The 21,969-nt window shown below is 39.0% G+C and overlaps 2 protein-coding genes across 3 annotated transcripts in view; one reads left to right on the top strand and one right to left on the bottom strand.

Moving 5' to 3' along the window:
- LOC103130896 (monocarboxylate transporter 1-like) overlaps positions 1 to 13,036 on the top strand; it is a 24,216-nt gene extending 11,180 nt beyond the window's left edge. Inside the window, exons 3-5 of the mRNA XM_007542416.2 lie at positions 9,139 to 9,282; positions 9,903 to 10,697; positions 11,371 to 13,036. Coding sequence (XP_007542478.1) covers positions 9,139 to 9,282; positions 9,903 to 10,697; positions 11,371 to 11,639 — 1,208 coding nt within the window. The 3' untranslated portion in view covers positions 11,640 to 13,036. The remainder of the gene's footprint in view (positions 1 to 9,138; positions 9,283 to 9,902; positions 10,698 to 11,370) is intronic.
- Positions 12,626 to 21,969, bottom strand: avpr2ab (arginine vasopressin receptor 2a, duplicate b). Of its 2 annotated transcripts, XM_007542415.2 has the most exons (7): positions 21,555 to 21,969; positions 18,244 to 18,518; positions 17,626 to 17,871; positions 16,542 to 16,688; positions 16,227 to 16,476; positions 14,852 to 15,037; positions 12,626 to 14,446 (listed from the first exon to the last, which is right to left on the bottom strand). In XM_007542415.2, exons 1-7 carry the CDS (start codon positions 21,733 to 21,735, stop codon positions 14,262 to 14,264), a joined length of 1,470 nt encoding a protein of 489 aa, XP_007542477.2. In that variant the 5' UTR covers positions 21,736 to 21,969; the 3' UTR covers positions 12,626 to 14,261. The 2 variants fall into 2 exon arrangements, with proteins under 2 accessions (XP_007542477.2, XP_016521759.1); XM_016666273.1 differs by lacking the exon at positions 14,852 to 15,037.

Raw genomic sequence — 21,969 nt, 5'->3', positions numbered from 1 at the left:
ATTCTTTAAAAAAAAAAGGGACAAATTAAGACCAAAACACCAGACTGAAGACTCTTATCATCCAGTTTTTGGTAGAAAGAGGGAAACAATAAATCATGTAGATGGAAATTACATTGTCCCTGCTGTAGCATGTAGAACACATCACAATAAATTAACAGTAATAAAATATATTTTTGTGATTTGAAACTGTTGTTTTTTGTTTTTATCTCTAAAGGTTGGTGCTGCAAAAGCATAAACTCACCTTGAAATTCCTTGAAAAGTGCTTGAATTTTACTGTGGGGAAAAGTACAAACCCTGAAAGTTTCTAGGTTGCTAAAAATCCTAAAAATGTAAGATGACGAGACGTTGACAAGCTTACCTTGTGGTGCTGATTAATGTGAAGTTCAGTGCGTTTTAAATGCGACGTCTTGATGACTTTCATCTGGAGTCATTTCTACAGTTCTTTGATCAAACATGTCGGTACCTAAAAATCTGAAACATTTAAATAATTCTGCTGTATTTATGTGCAGTTTGGATCTTTAGATCCTGACACTTGATTGACAACCAAACGTGAAGGGTAAAAACTCAAAGTATTGGTATTTGATGTTTGAACTTAATAGCTTGCTCGTCTTTTAGCTCCATTTTCATATCTATTCTGCTGTTGAAGTGAACAACTGGTTGTACTGTAAAGAGATGACTGTGATAGAAATGAAAGATTTTGGGAGTCTTCAGGACACGGCAACATTTAAAGTGATGCTCATCACCTACCTGTGCACAATAACTGCATTTAATTATATATTTTCAAAATGATCTATATTAATTTTATTATGCAAAAAGCAGAAGAGAAAATGATTTAAAAATAACTATTCTAAACATCCAGGGGTTTTAAGCGTCATTAATGGGAATTTATAGTTGTGATAAATCAAATTTCTTTTTCACGTTAATGATGTAATAAATTCCTGCCTCTTATGGATACTGTATGAAATGTATATTTTTAGCTAATTTTCATTTTTTTCATGGAATAATTGTATTGAATTTCCACCAAAATTAACTCTAATCTATACTTTTTTAAAATTCTTTTGTAATTGGGTTGTAAGCTGCTTTTTCCACAAATGTTTTTATTTGTTTTTAATTTAAAAATAGAAATAAAATTGTGGGTCTTTAAAAGTCTTGTACAATGGATTTTAAGTTTTACATTTTTAGTTACATTTAAAACTTTAACTTTTGTGGCTCTAAACAAGTTTTAATTTGCACAACTGAGGATAAAAATGGCTTCCCGTCCTAAAATGATTGACTGACTGATTTAAAAAAAAAAAAACTTTGGTTTTCATCCATCTTTGCTGCAGTTAGTTGTTTCTAACCCTTTTAGTTATCATTTGACTCTAAATATGTTTGTTTACACATAATCATTTTCTTGTGCCAGATTGCGACTCATAAGTTTCTTATTTTTGCTCTTAATTTTTGAGTAGTTGCAAATAGGCGTGTCATGATAACAAATTTTGCTGAGCGATTAATTGTCTAAAAAATTATTGTGATAAACGATAATATTGTTTCAAGACCTTTTGACACTCATTTAATGGAAACGTCTAATGATGCATGTGATTTCCTGCCATAGATAGATACATTTTATTTTCAAAAGAACGTATAACACTGCAACTAATAAACTAAATAAACAAAACAACCAAAAACAAAAATAAAATGGATTCTCGGCCTCCATTAACAAAAAATGTACTTGAATAAAAGCTAAACAACATAAAGCCAAAGTGGAAATAAATATTGCATTCAACCAAAAGAGTGCAGATTATGAAGTCTGTATTGCCCTTCAGTAATCACTAGATTTAAATAGAGAAGATGGGCACATCCGGCTACCTAATGCAATAATTCACACTACACGATTTTTTGCCCCTATTTTCTCCTTACGATAATCTTAGAACGTTGGCCGATCTAAGATTGTCGCTGGCGATTTCGTAACTGATCATCCTGTAGTGTATGGTGTGTTACGGTAGATCGTTGTGGTCTCTCCGATCTAAATCAGGGATTTTTCCGACTGAGAGCTTAATGCAGCCTGTTGAATGTGACAGGTAGCCAATCAGAAAGAGCGGATTCTCCTCCGGTGCTTTCTGAGGGGAAATGACGAGGGGAATCCCAAACAGCTGACATGGCGCAACCCGAAGTCCAGCAGACATCGGAGATGATATGTGGAAACGACGTTTATTCAACATTTCTTGCAAAGAATATAGAAATGACAAGGGGAGGAGTTGGAGCCAAATTGCTACCGCAGTTGATAAACCTGGCAAGTTTTCAGCTGTTCTTCGTTAACGTGACATAAATAGGTTATAATGATTTTCATTCAGTCAGAACTTTACGCTGACTCTATAGCCACATGCATAGCAGGTAGATTCTAGTAAAGCATTGATTAATGCCTGGTTTTAAAATTATAGCCCTTATTTTGCGCCCAGGTGGCTGGACACCACATGGCATGATCGAACCTGATCGAACTGTTATACCTAGGATTTCTGTCGGCTAAAATGTGGTCTCGGGTTTTGAAAATGGGCCGACAGTCGGACGACAACTCGTGTCGTGTGCGCTGGACATTACACTAAGGAAATGAGGAAGGGAGGGTCAGTGGAGAGCACCAGAGCTGAGCCTTTTTTCATTCAGTGTCATCAACAGAAAAAAAAAAAGGCAGGAAGAGACGATAAAGCCGATAATTAAAATGAGGTCGATGGGTTTAATTTATCGTGCAATTAATTGATTTATCGCGACAGGCCAAGTTGCAAAGAAACGTGAGTCTGTGCCACCTCATTTATACCTTGAAGTTGAAGATTACTAGTTTCTTCAAACTCAAAGCAGAAAAAAATGTATTCAATTATGTACCCTATGAGCTTTCCATACATTTTTAGTGACAGGCATAACATGCTCAAGCTGGACTTCATGAGAATCAGGAAAATTGATTTCTTTACTGGAGTATTGTCTGTCCAATTAGTTACTTTGATGTAAACATATTTTGTGAAAATGAGCTGCATGCAGCTGATGTACTCTAAACAGCAGGTTGGATTTCTCTTGTATGTATTTTAGCTGTTATTTATTTTCTGCACATTTACAATGAAGCAACTTGTTAAAACGGTTCAGTCATGCAGAAGAAAACCTGATCCAACAAGAAGGGTCTAAATATCTGATTATTTTTATCTTCAACTCAGCTGACACAAAGCAAACCCGGCTGTCCTGATCTCGTTCCTTGGCTTTTTTCCCTCTCTGAACAAAGAGCGATCCAGTTCCAGGAGGAATTGGGTTTCTCTTCTCGTCTCCAACACAAAGCGAGCGCTTTCCTTATTCACCAGAACTTTCTGGCTTTTTGTGTTTCTTCCTTACTCATCCTGACTCTGCAGTATGCGCAACCGCCCTGCCTGCAGCACTTTTCATCAAGTTTGAAATTACAAGGCAGAAGAAACGGGGGAGGAGTAAAAGTTGCATAACAGGATCCAGATGTTGAAGTGTTTCGTTCTGAACCTTTTCTTTATTTCCTAATTGATGTCGACTCCCTGTTACAGTCATTAGGATTGCAGAAGCTACATCTGAACAGGAGCTAAACTGAACGTGTGTTCTTGCTGTTTGAGTCACACCGCGGTTCATGTGAGGTGGCGCACGTAGACACTCGAACTTCCACAAAGCTTTTACAAACGGCTACTCATTCAGGTCGACGTCACAGATGGCTGAGTCACTGCAAACAGGATGCTCGACACGTTGGCACACATTATTTAAGTTCTGCTCTTAATATAAACGGGGATTTTTTCATTTTCACTATCATTTCTCTCCTGCCCTTTAACAAAGCATTAACACCTATTGTTGTTGTGGGATGGCTATTTAAAACCCCACATTAGGCATTAATAATTCACTGATGGATAAAGTGAAACTCTTCTCTGGAACCTCTAGCGATTTATCTGCTTATGGGAAGTGAAGTCAACGAGGTCGCTGGAGAGGAAAGTGATTTTGTTAAAGTTGTTTTTCGAACTGTGGTATGTTAACCACAGCTATGATGAAGCTCAATTTGATTTAAAAGGGCAAGCAGATGTGTCAGATGCATCATAAATTAGTAGTTCAGGCCAAATAATTCATGGTTTGAACACATAAAATGCTTTGGATTTTTGTTATTCAGCTGATTTATGATCCGTGGTTGTTGAAAGTTTATCATTTATCGTGATACATTTCTTGGTATAACAATTCTGATTTATTGTCGCAATAAATTAATTGTTCAAAACCACAAACTGTCCATATTATTGGGATTGTTCTATGACTATCAATACATTTGTAAATATGATTAAATGTAGTTACTGTGAACAGTTTAGTGACTCAAATCACATTATTTTTGTGACTGTGTCCTAAAGAACATACATTATATGTATGGGTTTGTTTTTAGTCAGCAGTATTTGTGCTTGAAGCTGTTATTGCTGTCAAAAGGCTGAAACGGAACATCAATCCTGTACTATGTAGCCTTAATCTACTGAAAGTCTTGCTTTATCTCTTCTTGTGGCCATAAAGTTAAAAAAAGCAGTTTTCTTTTAGAGGTTTTGCTTAAATCTGTTTCATCAGACTTAAATATATTTAGGATTGCACCGATTGAAGTTTTCTGGCTGATCACAGATTGTTTGAAAAGACTGACCGGTTAATTTTGGCAGATTTATTTATTTTTTTTTGTCAGCTTGTAAAAATGTAGTATTTTGAATAATTCTGATGCATTTCTTTTAAGAAATCCACACAGCTGAGCTAATCTAATACTTGTAATTTAAGTAACAAAATTTTATGCATAAACATATATTTGTGTATTTTATGTAAACTGACGTTTGATACAATGTGAAACTTTAGGTAATTTAGTTTTTTGTTTTGTAGTCTTTTTCTCTTACCATACAATTTAAACACAATTTTTTTTACTGTTTTGAATAGAAAGATTTGTTTTTGAATCAAATCATGACTCTAAAAATTGGAATTGAATCAAATTGCTAGACAAAACATTTGCCGTCACTCACAGCTGAACAAAAGTGGACAGTGGCAGATTTTTTTTTAAAGACCAATTTTTAAAAATGGCTTGGCTCATTAAAGTGATTTACAATCTAATGTAAGCAGCAGCCATGTTAAATCTGTTTGAAAAGGTTCTGTTTGAAATGGTTCTGTTAAAGTACCACACAGTTGGGTTTCCAACAAAGGAAATCTCTTTCCTTCTCTGCTGTGGGTTTGTAGACGAAGCGGCAGCTCTCATGTCTCCTCCGCTGCTGCCGCAACAACGGACTGTTTGTCCTTCAGATCATGCATTGTTGCACGGCTGGACCGCCTCTCCAGGCTGCCGTAGTACACAAATGATGCACTTGCTCAGGTAAACCGGAGAAAACTGTATTAAACAAGCAGTTTGGATTATCGCTTTCATGTTAATTGAATCAGTCTGTCTTCAGGCTGGTAGCTTTGACCTGCAATTAAACTGTTTAATTTTCTTCACTTTCGGTAGAGCTGAAGTCAAAGCTCATTTAATCCGTCTGGTAAAAGAGACTAAGGCGATTAGTCGTTAAGAGAGTTAGTTGGTTCAGGTTTTCCTAAGCTTCCTGGACGTGTTTACAAACAAGCAGGATCTGTAACTATTCTTGTAACTGAAGGATGTTTCGCTTGTGGCTCTGATCGGCAACAACAGCTCTATTTTTTTCCACCAGAGTGGGAAAGCTGACGTGAAGGTTAATGATGTCTCATGCGGTCTGCGGGCAGGAAATGATTCTGGACGGACAGAGTTTCTGCAGAAGTGCTCCGGATTCAGTAGTTTAACATGACACTGAACCTCTAATGGGCTGTGTTGGTCATCTGAGACGAATTAAAGGAATATTTCTAATCATAAAGCACACATGCTGTAGTAATTTCATAAAATCTGACACCATAAGTGGTGTAAAATCTGTGAAAGGGAAACGCATCCTAAAGAAAACTCGACATTTGTTGCCTTCTTATTACTGCTTAAGAAGAGCTCAATTTCCATTTATATGACTTATTGTTTTTCTCTTTTCTTTCGTTATACCACAAATTTTATGATAAGTCTTCAGTCTGGTGCTTTGGTGTCAACCAGCCATTTGTTTTGAAGGAGCATTTAGTTTAGAATTAATTTTATTATTTATTTTCGATATTTAAAATGTCTTCCAGTTCCAGTATTAAATGTTCGCTGGAATTTAGTTTCTTTATCTTTGAGAATGTGTTCTTGCACTATGTCATTACCATTATTACTTGAAAATCGTCTCAAAACGGCAATATTATCGTTTATTGCAATAACTTCTGTGACAATTTATTGTTCAGCAAAAATTGTCCACTTATCGGACCGATAAGTCCAATAAATTGTGGATCCCAATTATAAAGTTTGAAAAATCTGTTCCCCTTCTTGCCTGTGGTGGCGAGGAGGGGAACAGGAATGACTGAAGGAAATGACGCAAGAAGACACTTGAGTGCATCTTCGTCCTTCATGAAATGTAAACAAATGAAGAGCTGTTATATTTTAGGGGTGCGGGATTTCTCTTTTTGGCAGAAGATCACAAGCCAGTTCTCGGACACTGGTTTGTTTTGGTTGCATTTACCCAGAATGCTCTACGCTCTCGTCCAGAAGTGAACCAAGATGTAGGTTTTTAGGTAGACCAGACTTCATGTTTGTTTTTGGTCACACCTCCCCGGACAAACCAGACCTTCTATACAAACAAACCTAATTTTGATTAAAGCAGACTAAACAGGGCCGGTGTTTAGTCACCCAAAGTGTTCATCTGTTTTCTTAAAGGCTGTGCAGATGGATTGAGGCCGGTTTACAAGTCATGCAGCTGGTGCAGCGTCTTCATTGGCTCTGCTCCAATCAGCTGCTTCTTTTCTCCTCTTGTATCTCTAGTTTGAAGCTGTTGGGACTGACTCATCACCAGCTGCAGCAGCTCTACCTTCAATGCTTCAGATCAGCCTAAACACTCAGCGGAGAAGAGTCTCCTCTGTCAGATTGTGGTTTAATAAATAAACCGATGCTGCTGCAGCCTGAGAAGCGTTGCTGCTATAATTGGAAGCAGGAAGCTAAACATGGTTTGTCTTAATCTATATGTTGACTGGTTTGTGGATTCCTGGGAACGTCGGGTCTTTACTCCTGCTCCATCTTGAAGATTAGTTTATGTAACCTCAGGGAAACGTCCCGACTCGAACAAAGAGTGATCCAGATTCTGCTGCGTCCTCTGTAAAGCAGCCATGTATGCATTCCTTTGACCTCTCCAGTGTGAGTGCAATGCAGAACCAATTCACCCTGACTGTGGCAGCTCTCCAGCACACTCAACCTCGGTGGCAGACACAACAGAGGCGAAGTGTTTCTTGGTGGTGTGTGGATATGCGCGTATCCCCCTACCCCCGCTCCGACCTTTCCAGCCTCATGCCAAGTTTCAAGGGCAGAGCCGCCATGTTTTAACAGGGCCAGGGGCCTGCTGGAGTGTATCTGGAACAGCGTCGCTTCTGAGATCATCTCTTATTTTATACTTCCAGCCTTCTCGCTCTGTAAATGGATGTGCAATCCTATTTTGGATAAGTGGAGAAAGGATGTTTGGTAGTGAACAGCTGCAACACTTGATGCGTTAAGTCTGAGCTGATCAAAGAAAGCTGCAGTTCTGGGTTATTTCTAGTAACTCATGTTGAAAACCTAAGATAATTGGCTGTGTCCACCTTGAGAGAGGAAAAGGCTCTGATTTCCTGTTAGAAGTTGAACCCCTGGTATTTACAGCTACCTGTGAAGACTGGAAAGCTCCTCCAAAACATTTGGAACCGCCTATTTTAATAGTTCAAACATCAAATATAGATTAATTAATAGATGCAACAGAAACAGTCTTGGCACCACAGTAGAAGGGAATATCACTGGAGAAGCAATTTATTAAGAGCTTTTTCAGTCTTGCTCAGTGAATCTGAAAACAACTGAGTAGTTTTCATTCTAACAACTTCCACACAGAAGAGGGTTGCTAGGACTTGGGTGTGGCATGCTTTCTGTTTCCCAACCAGATATTCTTCAGTCAGAAAACGCTGATTCGGGCACCTGCTGATTTCTATGCATCTCTAAAGTCCAGCTTCACAAAGTTTAGACTTGGGGCTGAAAATCTTATCACAATTTAAGTATTCTGTATCAGTTGATGTTGATTGTCAAAATAGATAATTATTGATTTAGTTTTTTTTTTTTTTCCTAATGTTTGAAATACTGCCAAACTGGTGGCTTGACCTTTTCTGTTTTCAATTTTTAAGCAGTTTTGAGAACTTTAGACTGCTGCTGCGCCAGTTACTTAACAAGTTGTTGCTAGGTAACCAAAGAGTGAGTGAGTGAGCTGCTAGGTAACCAAAGAGTGAGTGAGTGAGTGAGTTGCTAGGTAACCAAAGAGTGAGTGAGTTGGTGGATTCCACCAGCCGTGACATTGAGCAGTTAAAGCTTTTCTTCTGCCTACATCTCCCATAATGCGGAAGTTCAGTTCTTCTTGTGCTTTCCTGGTGTCTCTATTGATTGATTTTTTTTTTGCGCAGTTTTAAAGAATGGCAGTTTTTAGTTCTGCTACTAATTCAAATAAAATAAAGATTTTAAAAAGCTAGTAAATGTTGGAGAGAGGGAAATGAACCTTGGAGCAATCCTCTGGCTGCTTTTCTCTCTCCCAGCATGGCTGCTCACACAGCCACTGATCAGGAACTGAACTTTATTTTACACCCAGCAGAGAATCTCAGCATGGCTCCATCTGGATTCCAAATTCATTGAGATTCCACCACAAAGCGCCACACGAAAAGATATTTTTCTTTTCTCTGCCAGCTTCACTCTTCCACCCTCCTATGGCCTACCTTCTGTCTCAGTTACACAATAATTGTCTTGTTTTTTGCTAACATGGCGCCCTCTGGTGGTTGATTGGGTGATGCACATATTTTCCAAGTTTTTCTCTGTCCTGAGATTGTTTTATAGCAGCCAGATGTTTATTAATCCATTTTTTTAGTCATGAAAACTTTGATAGTTCAGAGTCTGATCATTTTTTTGCATTCCAGGGGATCTGGAATGCAAAACATAAAAAAAAAAATCCTGGAGAGCTGGTCTAGTAGTAATAACAAGGATTAAGCTGGATTTCTTTCTTTAATCTCTATTCCTCTTGTCCCGCTCAGGTCCAATCAGCAGCATCCTGGTGAACAAATTTGGCAGTCGACCAATCATCATCGTGGGTGGCTGTCTGGCCGGTTCGGGGTTGGTTGCTGCGTCCTTCTGCAACACCGTGGAGCAACTTTACTTCTTCATTGGCGTAGTAGGAGGTAAGAGTTTAGCTCCATCTCTCATTCCTTTTAACGGCTGTGTTTCCATTACAAATGGGTAAATCTTTGTCTATTTTCTGCTAATGTCGAAAAAACACTTTCACAATTGCTGTGTTTCCATTAAATAAGAAATGAAATTAAAATCACTTGAACAAGTTTGTTCAAATGATAAGTTAAGATTCGTGGCAGCGACTGATATTGATAATTCATCCATCAGAAGAGGCGCTGGCGTTTTATTCAGGCATTGGAGCTACAAGCTCCTTCTTTGGAGCGGCTATGTATGCAACATTTTGGGGAAATTGAAGTTGGCCATTTTACTAAAGAGGATTAAACGCGTTTGACAACTTTTTATGAACTGAGCAACGCTTTGGTTGAGCTAGCTTGTCCGAAGGAGAAAAAAAAAAAACCCACGAAGAAGACAGCTTCCTGTTGTCTTTGTTTCCACCAAAACGTTTTTGCCACCTCATCATGGCGTAAAAACTTCGCCAAAAAACGTGAAATTTTTTCTTTTAATTCAGCAAATTTATTTTTGTAGTTTCAGTTTGTGTAATTTTCTGGTTAACAGAAATGCAGCTACATTTGGCCCCTCATTTAATGTCCCCTGCTTGTTCTCTGCCCAGGGTTGGGACTGGCGTTCAACCTGAATCCCGCCCTCACCATGATCGGGAAGTACTTCTACATCCGCCGGCCCATTGCCAACGGCATCGCCATGGCCGGCAGCCCGGTGTTCCTGTCCACCTTGGCGCCCCTCAACACGTGGCTGTATGACGAGTTCGGCTGGAGAGGCAGCTTCCTGATCCTCGGCGGGTTGCTGTTGAACTGCTGCGTGGCCGGATCGCTGATGAGACCCATTGGACCCAAACCGCAGCCGGCCAAACCGGAAGGCGACGCCAGTGCGCCAGCTCAGCCCAAGAAGACGGTTCTGCAGACCATCAACACCTTCATCGACCTGACACTCTTCAAGCACCGCGGCTTCCTGCTCTACCTGATGGGCAACGTCGTCATGTTCTTCGGCCTCTTCTCACCACTCGTCTTCCTCTCCAATTATGCCAAGAGTAAGGAAATCAGCAAGGAGAAGGCCGCCTTGCTGCTGTCCATCATGGCGTTCGTCGACATGTTCGCCCGGCCCTCCATGGGGATGCTGGCCAACACCAAGTGGGTCCGGCCCAAGGTGCAGTACTTCTTTGCTGCGTCTGTTCTCTACAACGGCGTGTGTCACGTGTTCGCGCCGCTGACGAAAGACTTCTCTGGATTTGTGGTGTACGCCATCTTCTTTGGCTTTGCCTTCGGCTGGCTGAGCGCGGTGCTGTTCGAGACGCTGATGGACCTGGTGGGAGCCCAGAGGTTTTCTTCAGCCGTGGGTCTGGTCACCATCGTGGAGTGCGCACCTGTGCTGCTGGGACCGCCTCTAACAAGTAAGTCTTCCACATGCAGAGTGTGAGCAGCCATACAACTGTTTTATCAGTAACTACTAATGGTTTTTAAATACTAGTACTTCCTAATACATTTTCAGCTGCTGTGGTTCGCTTTCAAACTACTGTCAAACAAACCAAACCCTTTAAAAAACCTGTGAGGGCGCTGCAGCAACCACCACTGAAGGAAACGGGTGTAAAACAACTTAATCTGCTTATATTCTGCTTTTCTTCAGTCTCTGGGTCGGCTTTACTCTACACGCAGGCCTTTTGCCATGGCAAGGAAAAAAGATAAAATATAAATATGACATGTTTTTTATTATTTAAAGAACTTAAATAGCTTTATTATTATTATTGCTTGCATATTGATCAGGCTAACTTGACACAAGGCTAAGGCAGCAGGATAGAATTACTGCCACCTGCAGGTGGGAGTTGGAATCACTAAACCCAAAGTTTTTGACCATATTTGTGGAAATTTGGCAATATGCCATCAATTGGCATGGAAAAATGCATTGATCTGTTTTTTTTTTCTTTTCTGTGTATGTTTGAATTTCTGAAAAAACTGGAGTGACTGATAAATGCATGTCACACCTTTTAGAGTTTTCTTTCTAAAATGTGAACTTTGTGGTAAGGCCCAGTGGATAAAAAAAATTAACCTCCCGATTCCTTCCTCCAGGTACTTTCTACAACTACTACCACCATTACGACTACACCTACCTGACCTGCGGAATCATCCTCATCATCTCCAGCATCTTCCTGTTTGTTGGGATGGGCATCAACTACCACCTGCTGGACAAGGAGAAGAAAGAGGAGGAGAAGAAGGAGCGGGAGGAGCCCAAGGAGGAGCGCGCCGCCATGTTGGAATCTCCCACGCAACCCAAATCGTACGACTCGGGCGCCGTCATGATGGCCGACGTCGCCAAGATGGACGAGGACACGGTGTAAAGCTGGCGGGACGGATGGACTGGGACACGCGCACACACACAGGAGAGCAGCAGTCACAGCTATGCACCACAACCCTGACGCCATAGCAACGTGTTTTTTGCTCGGGTCGTCGTATTTTCTGTGCCTTTTGGAAAAGCTTTTTGAGCACAGGTACTTTTTATTTAATTTTTTTGAAAACACCAGTAGACGGTTAAGAAACAAGGATTTACTCTCAGGGTCTGAAGCTGCTGCAAACATCCAGAACTTCACATTTCTCCTTCTAAACCACCCAAATGGAGAACAGACTGACTTGACCCATTTATTTTTACTACTAACGGTTCCCCCCACCACCTTCTGCGCTTCACTGTACGTAAACAAAAAGCTCTCTTTGCGTGATCGTAGGGACGTTTATCTGTTAGCTGCGGTACTGCAGGAAAGTTTAAAAAGTAGGAGCGGAGATGTAGATTGCTAACACACGGGGAAATGCGTATTTTAGGTAGGCAGGGTGTTTTTAACCTTTTTAATTCTGACTTCACAGACAAATGACAGGACTGCAACCAGCTGACTGTCCTTGTTTCTTTTTTTTATGAAATCTTCCACAAAGAGTGGCTCATCATGCAACACAAGGATGAGGATGAACAATTTCACTGTGGTCCACCTGCAGTATTAACACACCCGTCTGGAGCTGATTGTGGCGCACTGAGACTCAATGAGTCCAGATTTGTTTTTATCTCACACATCATGGCATCTTTTTAGTGACTGGAACACAAAATTCCCTATAAAATTAGATATTTAGCCTTTTATTTTTAACAATAATCATGTCTGGAAGTTGGTTTTTAATGTATTTAGTTTCTCTCTCTTTTTTTATTTTTTTTTTATTTTTTTTTTTATTGTAACCAGTTTTTATCATCTGGAAACTGAACAAAGTGTCATATCACGTAAATATAGAGGCAAAACGGTGAGGTTATCTGTTCTGGATGGTTCGGACCCAGAATGGAGGGATTTTGCAATTAGACACGACCAAATGTGGGATGTCGAGCTGTTTCAGCCATTTCCTGTACTAATGGGAAGTCCATCTCTCCGGCTTCATGGACGGTTTCTTCTTCATCTGCTGTTTTAAGTGTGTACACATTCCTCTGCTCTCAACCCACGTTGTTCCTTCAATCACAGCAGATAGAGAAATTATTTTTATAGAAAACGAGACACGGTGAAACCACAGAAATAATGTAACTTTTCCTTTTTTTTTCTTTTTTGTTGAACGGTACTGTATTTGGCCACAGCACCTTTTTTGTGTGTATGTTTCGAGATGGCGAACAAATACTTGTTACTTTTCTGGAAAGTTTATTCTCTTAGTTGCAGTGGGAGTTTCATTGTTTTGTGTGTTTCTGGTCGATCATGAATAAATGGCTTTTATGACTTAAACACACTTGAGTTATTTTATTTAAAAAATGAACAGTTATTAAAATGAGTATCTGTTCCCATTGGGTCTACATATAAACTCACACATTTCTGAATGCATGTTTACATTTGTGCATGTTTTTAAACTGCCTTTTATCATACTTTATTTTAGTCAAATGTTTTATTTAATACATTTCCATACAGGGTCAAAAGATTCCTTTATCCACTGATTAGCTGAATCTCCTTTTTTACACAAGTTGCAGAGAAATCATTGGGTTACCTAATCTAATCCCTGGTTCTGTGAAAATATAGTGAGACATTTCACTGTGGGAATCTCATATAAATCAACTTCAAAATAATTGACTAGAAACTAGGTTTCATCTTTCTAACAGCTTTGACTTTTCTCTAGGTATATTTTCAACATTTCACACCTTGTAACATGTCACTAAAACTTTGATAAATTCAAATAGGAGGGAAATGCAATCAAAATCTGCACCCCCCTTAAGAAGACGCCTCATTCTGAACTGCCCAATTCCAATCTTTTCACCCACAAAAAACCCCATATCCGAACTGATTTGGATACCGTCACATTGTTTTCAAAGCATCTACGTATTGTCTGGTCTTGTTACTTATCTCACTTTTATCTTACTGACATGAGACATGCATAAATAATTCTGCACCAGAAGAAGCCAGATGCGGTAAATCATATTTACCAGATGTAAACAAAGCCAAAAGACTGAACTTACGAAAGACGTCTCTCAGTAGCTACGTGTCCATTACAAACGCAAGTCTATTTCGCTATTCTGCTAATGTTGAAAAAATACAATTCTGCAGTTGCTGCTTCCATTAGCTTGTTCACCCGATAAAAATGGCAGAAACTTTGTAAACCTATCTCTTCCTGTTATCTTCATCGTTTTCGCCAGTAGCAGTTGATCACGTGACTCGTGTGAAGCGAAAAAAGTGTTTTCGTTAAAATTTAAAATCCATTAACGGCTCCATCCGTTAATACTTCCGCAAACAGCGTGACGTCAATGTTCTTCATGTGCGCATGCGGGGCGCCGTTGGGAACGTCAACGGTTCTCACACAGAAGACTGAATTAATTAGTAGTATGCGTAGTAGTTATTACTGTTAACCCCCACGCATACATGTATTTTACATATTTTTCCAAACATGTAAAAGTCACAAACTGCAGCCTTAGCTAGTCAGGTGATTAACTCGGCCGCTGACTGAGGAGTGCTGGACCGTCAGGAGTTGGAGGTGTGAGTGGCCGTGGAGTCGTTGGGGAAAGAGCTTCGTCGATGCGGAGGCTTCCGGCAGAACAGCAGCAGCCGCAATTCCGGAGAAACGCTGCTGGAAAAGGCGGAGTAGATCCAGGGATTGGTGCAGGAGTTCAGGCTGGCCAGCAGCATCAGCAGCGTGAACGCTGTGTCTGTAAATATAAAACACTCGGTAGTATCAAGGGTATTATGTTAACGGAAAATGAGAAAACATTTTCTTAACGGAAATTAAAAAACACAGTAATTAGTGGGGGCAAACTATAACTAACTGGAACAATATGGTGTGTTTATAAAACTAACTAAACATACTTCGTTTTCGAGTTTATGAATCTGTTTATTAGCCTTTCCTACAGCTGAGAAATATATATTTTTTAACTTTTATTTTATTTTATTTTTAGCCCGAACACAAACAGTCAACGTCAATTTAAAAAAAATGGTATCGTCTGTTGAATATGCATTACACCATAGGTGCCTAAAGTGCTTAAAGAGAAAATGATAGCTTTGGAGTTAAAACAAACTTTAATTTGACAGAATTGGGTCTTTTGGGTCGGTCGTACCTCTCTGAGGCGGGTCGGGGTCCCAGGCGGCCCACAACTGCACGCTGAAAAACGGGGCCCAGCAGATGGAGTAGACCAGAACAATGACCAGGGTCATCTTCACCGTTTTTGACATGGCAGCGGTCACCTCTCCACCCCTGGCCACTGAGGCTTTGTGGGGGTGTGTGGAGCCAACAGCAGGGGGCGCTGTGGGGTCAGACTGCAGAATATCAACACGTCTGACTTCAAGTTGGAAAAATATTCCCTGATGATGATCATGTAACAAAGATGGAGGATTTTCTCTAATGCAGACAGGGTCAAACTGTCGATCAAGTCTGGCTGAAAATGTAATAGACTTGAATTATTTTTTAATTTTTATCTGTCGATTTAAAATGAAGTAAAAACAAAATTAGTCTTAATTATTGCATCCATTACCACTATAGCTGATAGTTGGTACAGAGTTCTTCTCAATCTTTGTCTCAAAGCACCATCAGTTTTAATGTTTAGTTTTAATGTTTTTTATTTAGTTTAGATTTACATGAATTTTTATTTACATTTATATTTTTTATTTTTACCTTTATTTTTGTTTGAAAGTTATATGTTTTTTATTTATTAGTTTTATATGCATTTTATTTATTTTACTTACTTATACATTTAACTTTTGTATTTTAATGTTTTATTTTATTTTTATCTTTTTTATTTATGTCTTTTCTAATTTTTTACTTATATTGTAGATCTAATGTTTTATTTTTCATTTATTTTACTTCTATATGTATTTTTATTGATTTTATTTTTATTTATTTATTATATTTCACTTATCACTTATATCTACTGTTTTCTTTTATATTTATTTGTATTAAATGTTTTATTTTAGATTTATTTTTTATTTCCATTTTATTTGGGTTTTTATTCACTTTACTTTTTCAGCTTTATTTTATTTTTTACTTTACATTTTAGTTTTAATTGCATGCTTTATTATGTGAGAGCAACATTTTGCTACAGAAAATCATCCCAAACACATTAAAGGTAGTTTGCATCAAGCTTCCTGACCTCAACACTGGGGAAAATGTTTGCACTTTGTTTAAAAAGGGGTCAGAACCAGGAAACCAACGCATTTAAAATGAGCTCAGCAGGAAATGTGCCAGAGAGCTGCTGAAAGCTACAAAAAAGCATGTGATCAATGTGCAACTTACCAATGGGGATGTATGTAAACATTTGAGGCTATCTGTTAAATTTTGACCCTGTGTGAGAAAAAATCCACAATAAATTTACCTTTTTTTTTCTGCCATGTTCAATAACAAAACAAACAATCAGAAAGACCAACATTGAAGCCCCTGATGAGTAAACATGAACTTCTGACCATAAATCAATTATAAATGAACTGAAAGTGTCTCACCAGCACAGCTGCTGTTTGTCTGTGAAGACGAGCTGCCGGACCGGACCGGACTCATCTGGAGGGCCGATCCACCATCAGAGGTGTTGGGCCTCTCAGGGTTGTTGAAGGTGAGAGGTGAGACGTAAACCGGCAGGTCAGACCTAACTCCTCCACTCTGGCGGTCTTGTCTGGATAGAGGAAGAGGAGTCGGGGACAGGCGGCGCTCTGATCTCCTGTACAGACTCTGATGAATCTCCTTGAAGATGCGCACCTGATGGAGGCGACAGAAGAAAAGTCCAGCGGCAATCATTTTTAAACTTCTCATCTCTTCTGTACCTGACAAAAAGTGATGATGAGGACAGGGATGATGAAGATGGCCAGGGTCATCCATGTTACGTAGGCTTTGAGGCCCCAGGGCGGGGCAAAGTGTCCCCAACATTCGTAGACGCCCGGCGCCACTTCAGAACGAGAGAAGATGAAAACCTGCAGGGCGAACAGGTGAGTGGACGTTAGAGAGGATTTATTATGCAAAATTCACATTTTGAATGTTTATAAAAACACTCTGTTTTTGGGCAAGAATGTTTTTTGATGTCTGGTTTGAAAATCCTCCCAACTGTTAAGTGAGAATCAACTGGCGCTGCGCTGTTACCGAGCAACCGAAAGGATCTCAGCCCTGTTACCTAGCAACCCAACCAGAGTTCCAGCACATCTTATCAGCTGGTTTTACCGCTGTATAGCTGTTTGAAATTAACCCAGGGATTTTCTAGAAAAAACAAGAACATTTCTGAGTTTCAAAAGCAGAAAATGTTTGACTTTTGAAAATCAGAAATTTCCAAATATTTTCTGCTAAATTTTTTAGATTGATCTCAAAATTTGAGTTTTCTCTTGCAAATTTTCGATTTTTCTGACTCAGAAACTTCCACGTTCTTCTAGAAAATTTCGGATATTAATCTAAAAATTTTGGAGCTCTCTGTAGCAAATTTTGTGACTTTTCAAACTCAGAAATTGTTTTGTTTTGTCTAGGAAATTTCTGATATTGATATAAAAATTTCTCCGGTTTTTTGACTTTTCAAACTCTGACATTTCCAGGTTTTTCCAAGTTTGAATAGATTAATCTAAATATTTTTTAGTTTTTTTGCAGAAAATTATTCCTTCTTTTCTTTCTATTTACAATGCCCCTAATACTCTGTCGCCTAAAAGAGCTCATTCTGGAAGGAGGTCTTGAAAGCCTGAACTGACCAGAACAGAATCTCATTATCTTAGAAAGATTTTACACACAAATTGTAATTAACATAATTAGGTCAGTTCAATTTCAAAATACTTTAATGATCTCAAAGTGAAAAGAAACATAATAGATCACAGTAATAAACATCTTAATAGTAATTTTTTTAACTGCTTTATGTCTCATCATGCTTGCTACCTGTGGAAAGCTGAGCAGCAGGGAGAGACTCCACGCCAGCAATATGAGCGTGTTCCAGCGCTTTGTTGCACCACTGCGGTGCGCCTGCAGGGGGCAGCAGATCGCATAGTGGCGATCTACGGTCATGGCCACAATCATGTAGGAAGAGGCGAACATCCCCAGAACCTGGAGGTATTTCACCAGGCGGCACAGGAAGTCTGGGCCTGGAAAGCGCCCCCTGGCGTCCCAAACCAGCTGAGGCAACACCTGATGGAGGAAAACCGGAGGGAAAAGGATCACTGGGGAAATATTAACTTGACCTGTACGCTCATACCGAACCCAAATATGTTGAGAGAAAAATATCTTGTCTTTTGTGATTTAAAGGCAGAATTTGTTGCCTCAATTCTTTAAAATGTTCTATTCACTGATTTCGGCATATTGATGTGATTATATAAGCAGGTTTTGAGTGGTACACATTTAAATACTCTAACTTTTTAAAAATTACTAAAGATGTTCATCCATAAAAAACCCCAAATATACTTTTAGTATTTGTTTTCGTTTTTTAGTATATAGTGCTTGATTACATCGTTTCTGCTCTCCGAAATGTTCTGGACCCATTAAAAGTCAGCACGCGTTTACCTGGAACAGCGCCACCACCAGGTCAGCCACACACAGGTTCAGCATGAACTGGTGCAGCGGGCTGTGGTTCTGCTTCCGCCGCAGCAGAACCACCAGAACCAGCCCGTTCCCGACCAGCGCCAGAAGCAGGATGACGGCCAGAACCACCACCTCCGCCACGGCCAGCAGGGGGTCCCGCTCCAGCTCCGTGAGGTTGGCAGCCGGCGGGGCCTCGGAAGCCGCAGACCAGTCCGTTAACCGGTGGGACTCAGTTACCATGGAGACCGGCATAATGGCTGCGGGCGGAGAGAGACAAACAAAAACTGAAATTTAGATCCAGCTGAAACACTTTAGACTCAAAACTTAGATACACATGAATTAATTTTGTTAATTTTCAAAGGTGATGGAGTACAAAAATACCCAAAAGAATAAAGTAGTGAAATTATGGGAATAAAATATGACTAGTGTAAACTTGTATGAGAATGAAGGTATAGTATAACTTTTATTCTCATAATTTTAGTTTTTAATTTTTTATTATTTTTAAATTATTGTCATACGACATTATTCTTGTGATATTATGACTTTATTCCCATGCTTTTACTTTCTACGTTTATTATTTCATGTTTATTATTGTACAACTTTATTCCCATAATTTAATTTAATTTTTTTATTAGTGTGGCTCTAATACTCCAGTTCTGTCAACCAAAAAAGTGTCTTCTTTGCAGATAAAACCTGTTTACTTCCTGTCTCATGAACGTGTTCACAGCAGCCTGACCGGCTTTCTGTGTTTTTGTTTCTCAGATATTTAGAGCCGCTCAGCAAGCAAGCGGCCAACTTCACATCCAACAAGAACTCGCTCAGGACAAACACAAAAACATCTGATCTACTGGGCCCCAATTGACCGGTGCATGGTGACTGACCACCAACTGTTCTGCAGCCTGTTTAATAACCACACCAGGTCAAAGGTCACCTCCAGTCACAACAGGCCCTGTTATCTTCTCTGGCATGAATGGCTGACGACAGATGACAAATGGAAGCCACTAATTGGGATAATTAACACGCAATAATGCATGGAAGGTATGGTGAAAGGTGAAAGGTAATCTAATTTTAGATTAAAGCTCAATCTCAAAGCAGTTTTTAAAACATTTCTTGTAAATATTTTCTAGTTTTGTAGAAATTTGGGCTTTTTCTCCTTGGCTTTTAACCCAGTGTGAGTTTATTCTACCTGTAACATTTTAAATTCTCTCTAAGATATTTATAGTTTTTTTGTTTTTGAAGCTGAATTATCTCACTTTAGAAATTTAGAAAAACTCAACATTTCATTTAAAATCTTGACCTGACAGAGTTTGATGGGGGAAGTTGTCAGTTTAAATTAATCCATGATGTCCTTCAGAACAGAAACATTAAATGATTCATTTAATTATGAAATAATTATTTCTAGTTTTTAAAATAAAATCAGGCACATATGATTAATTCTGTAATTGATTAATTATTTCTGTTTTTTCCAGCTATACAAAAACAGTTACACATTTAAATAATTATTTAATATGTTATGTATTTATTTCAAATTGGCACTCTTCGCTCTCCATATTTATCTGCAAAGAAAACAAAATAGAAAAAAATGCAATTTTTTTGCTGCTAGCTAATCAGCATTTTGATTATTTTCAGTTATCAGGTATTTTTTTTAATTTGTGCGTTTTTTCTTACTTAATCAGAGTGTCTTTCTGTTTGTAAGCTCAGATAGACGATGAAACAAATCAAGCATATCCAGTCAAGCCTCTTCAGAACAATTTTAATGTGAAAACATGGACACAATATTGATACATTTCATGCATATTAGGACTAACTAGTTTGAGTTTGGTAATATTTTTTTAATTTAAGAATAAAAACAGATGGAAACACCCTTAATGAGCCCTTAATGAGATTTTCCATTAAAGCCCTCAAAAGAGAAATCAGATCCCACTTTTTTCTTTTAAAAACATAATAATCAAACAATCTAAATAGAACACGTTTTGATTCTCTGCAGACCTGTATATGAACTCAAAAAACAAACAAAAAAAACAACCAGCTCTGGCAAAGTAAGCTCAACATCCATCAGCTGCAACACTTGAAAGGTACAATTTGAATAGATTTATGTCGGAAAAAGATATCTGCAGGAATTCTGATCAGGATCTGTGGAGGTTTTTCATTCCTGGCTTGCAAAGAAACTCGAGTCGTCGAGCGTGTTTTGGTTTCCCTGCTGAGCCGAATATAGTGTGACAGAAAAGCTGCTGCTGTGAAGCACCATTAACGCATTCCCAAATCAAACTATGAAACTGAAACTGTCTCTGCTTTGGACACAGATAATTCAGGACATACTCTTCCCTCTGCAGCTGAACCGAATGGATGTGAGGCATTAAAGTGATTTATTGACATCAGTCAGAAGTCTGGACACCTGCTGTTCTGCACTGTTTCTGTTTAGAAGCCAAGAGGAAAAGGAAAAGTTGATCAAGCTGCATCTTTTTCTGCTTCTTTAGTTTTACTTTAATTAATCTGAGTGGCTTTAATGAGTCAAACTGCCTCCTTACACTGTCTTACACAATCTTACCAAGTATTTCTGGTTTAGTTTCTGGGGTAATTATCTTAATACTCCTGAAATAAGACAAAACTAACTTAAAAATATTTTTCAGCAAAATTTAGGAGTTTGTTTTAAGTCAATAATTCCTCAATATTGATGATACAGTTCTAGTTCTACTGGCAAATAATTTCACTTATAACAAGACATTTTTCCAAAGTTACAAATAATCTGCCAGTGTTCAATTACTGTTCATCAGAAATTAAGAAATTATTGACTCAAAACAAGCTCCTATATCTTGCTGAAATGTTACTTGTATGTTAGTTGTCTCATCTTTCAAGTGTACTAAAGCATGTTTTTGCTGCTAAAACACAAGTATTATAAAGTATTTTTAGTAGTTTGTAATGCAATTATCTCAGTTCACTTGAAAGAAGACAAAACTAACTTAAAGCCAACTTTTCAGCAGGAGCTTGTTTTGAGTTAATAATTTCTTAATAGTGAAAAAGTTCTTGTTCTTCTGGTAGATAATTTGGGATAATATGGGAAAATATATTAGTGAAAAAATCTGCCAGTGGAACTTTTAGTACTTTTTTAATCAATAAAGTCAAACTCAAGCAAACTCTCAAATCTTGCTGAAAGTTTCTTAGTAAGTTTTGTCTTCTTTCAAGTGCAGTAAGATATTTACACCAGAAACTAGACCAAAAACACTTGGTAAAATTGCAATTTTGCAGTGAAGTTTAACGGATTCCCAGTTTTAGTTGAGAAGGTTCAGACTTACTGAGCTCGTCCTCAGCGTCCCGTGAAGCGTCTGCAGGAGCCAGGACAACCTGATCTGCTGCTGCGCAAAAACGCTGCATCCATGCTGCGCCTGCTGCATGTGTGCGTGCTTTCCATCCCCGGTGACCTCTGCTGCTCATGCTAGCCCCGGCTCCTGTTTTCATCTCCTCCCTCTCCAGCATCCCTCTCTTTCCTCTGCTCTGCCCCCTTCTGCATTCACCAGGAGGAGAAAAGAGGGGCTGTGGGAGTGGGCAGAACGTCGACGAAAGGACAACTGATATAATTTCCAGCTGATTGTTTAGATTAAGAGCGCGCTGCTGTTGGTGCCACTTTGATCCCCCATCAATGCAGAGCAGCAGCGGATCAAAGAGCTTTCGTACAAGCACAGTGAGCCGACATGAGTACGTGTCCTCTTG

The sequence above is a fragment of the Poecilia formosa genome, unplaced genomic scaffold (genome assembly GCF_000485575.1).
Source record: "Poecilia formosa unplaced genomic scaffold, Poecilia_formosa-5.1.2 Scaffold688, whole genome shotgun sequence".
Taxonomy (NCBI): Eukaryota; Metazoa; Chordata; class Actinopteri; order Cyprinodontiformes; family Poeciliidae; genus Poecilia; species Poecilia formosa.
The sequence above is the reverse complement of the archived record's forward strand: the minus strand, read 5'-3'. Positions and strand labels throughout refer to the sequence as shown.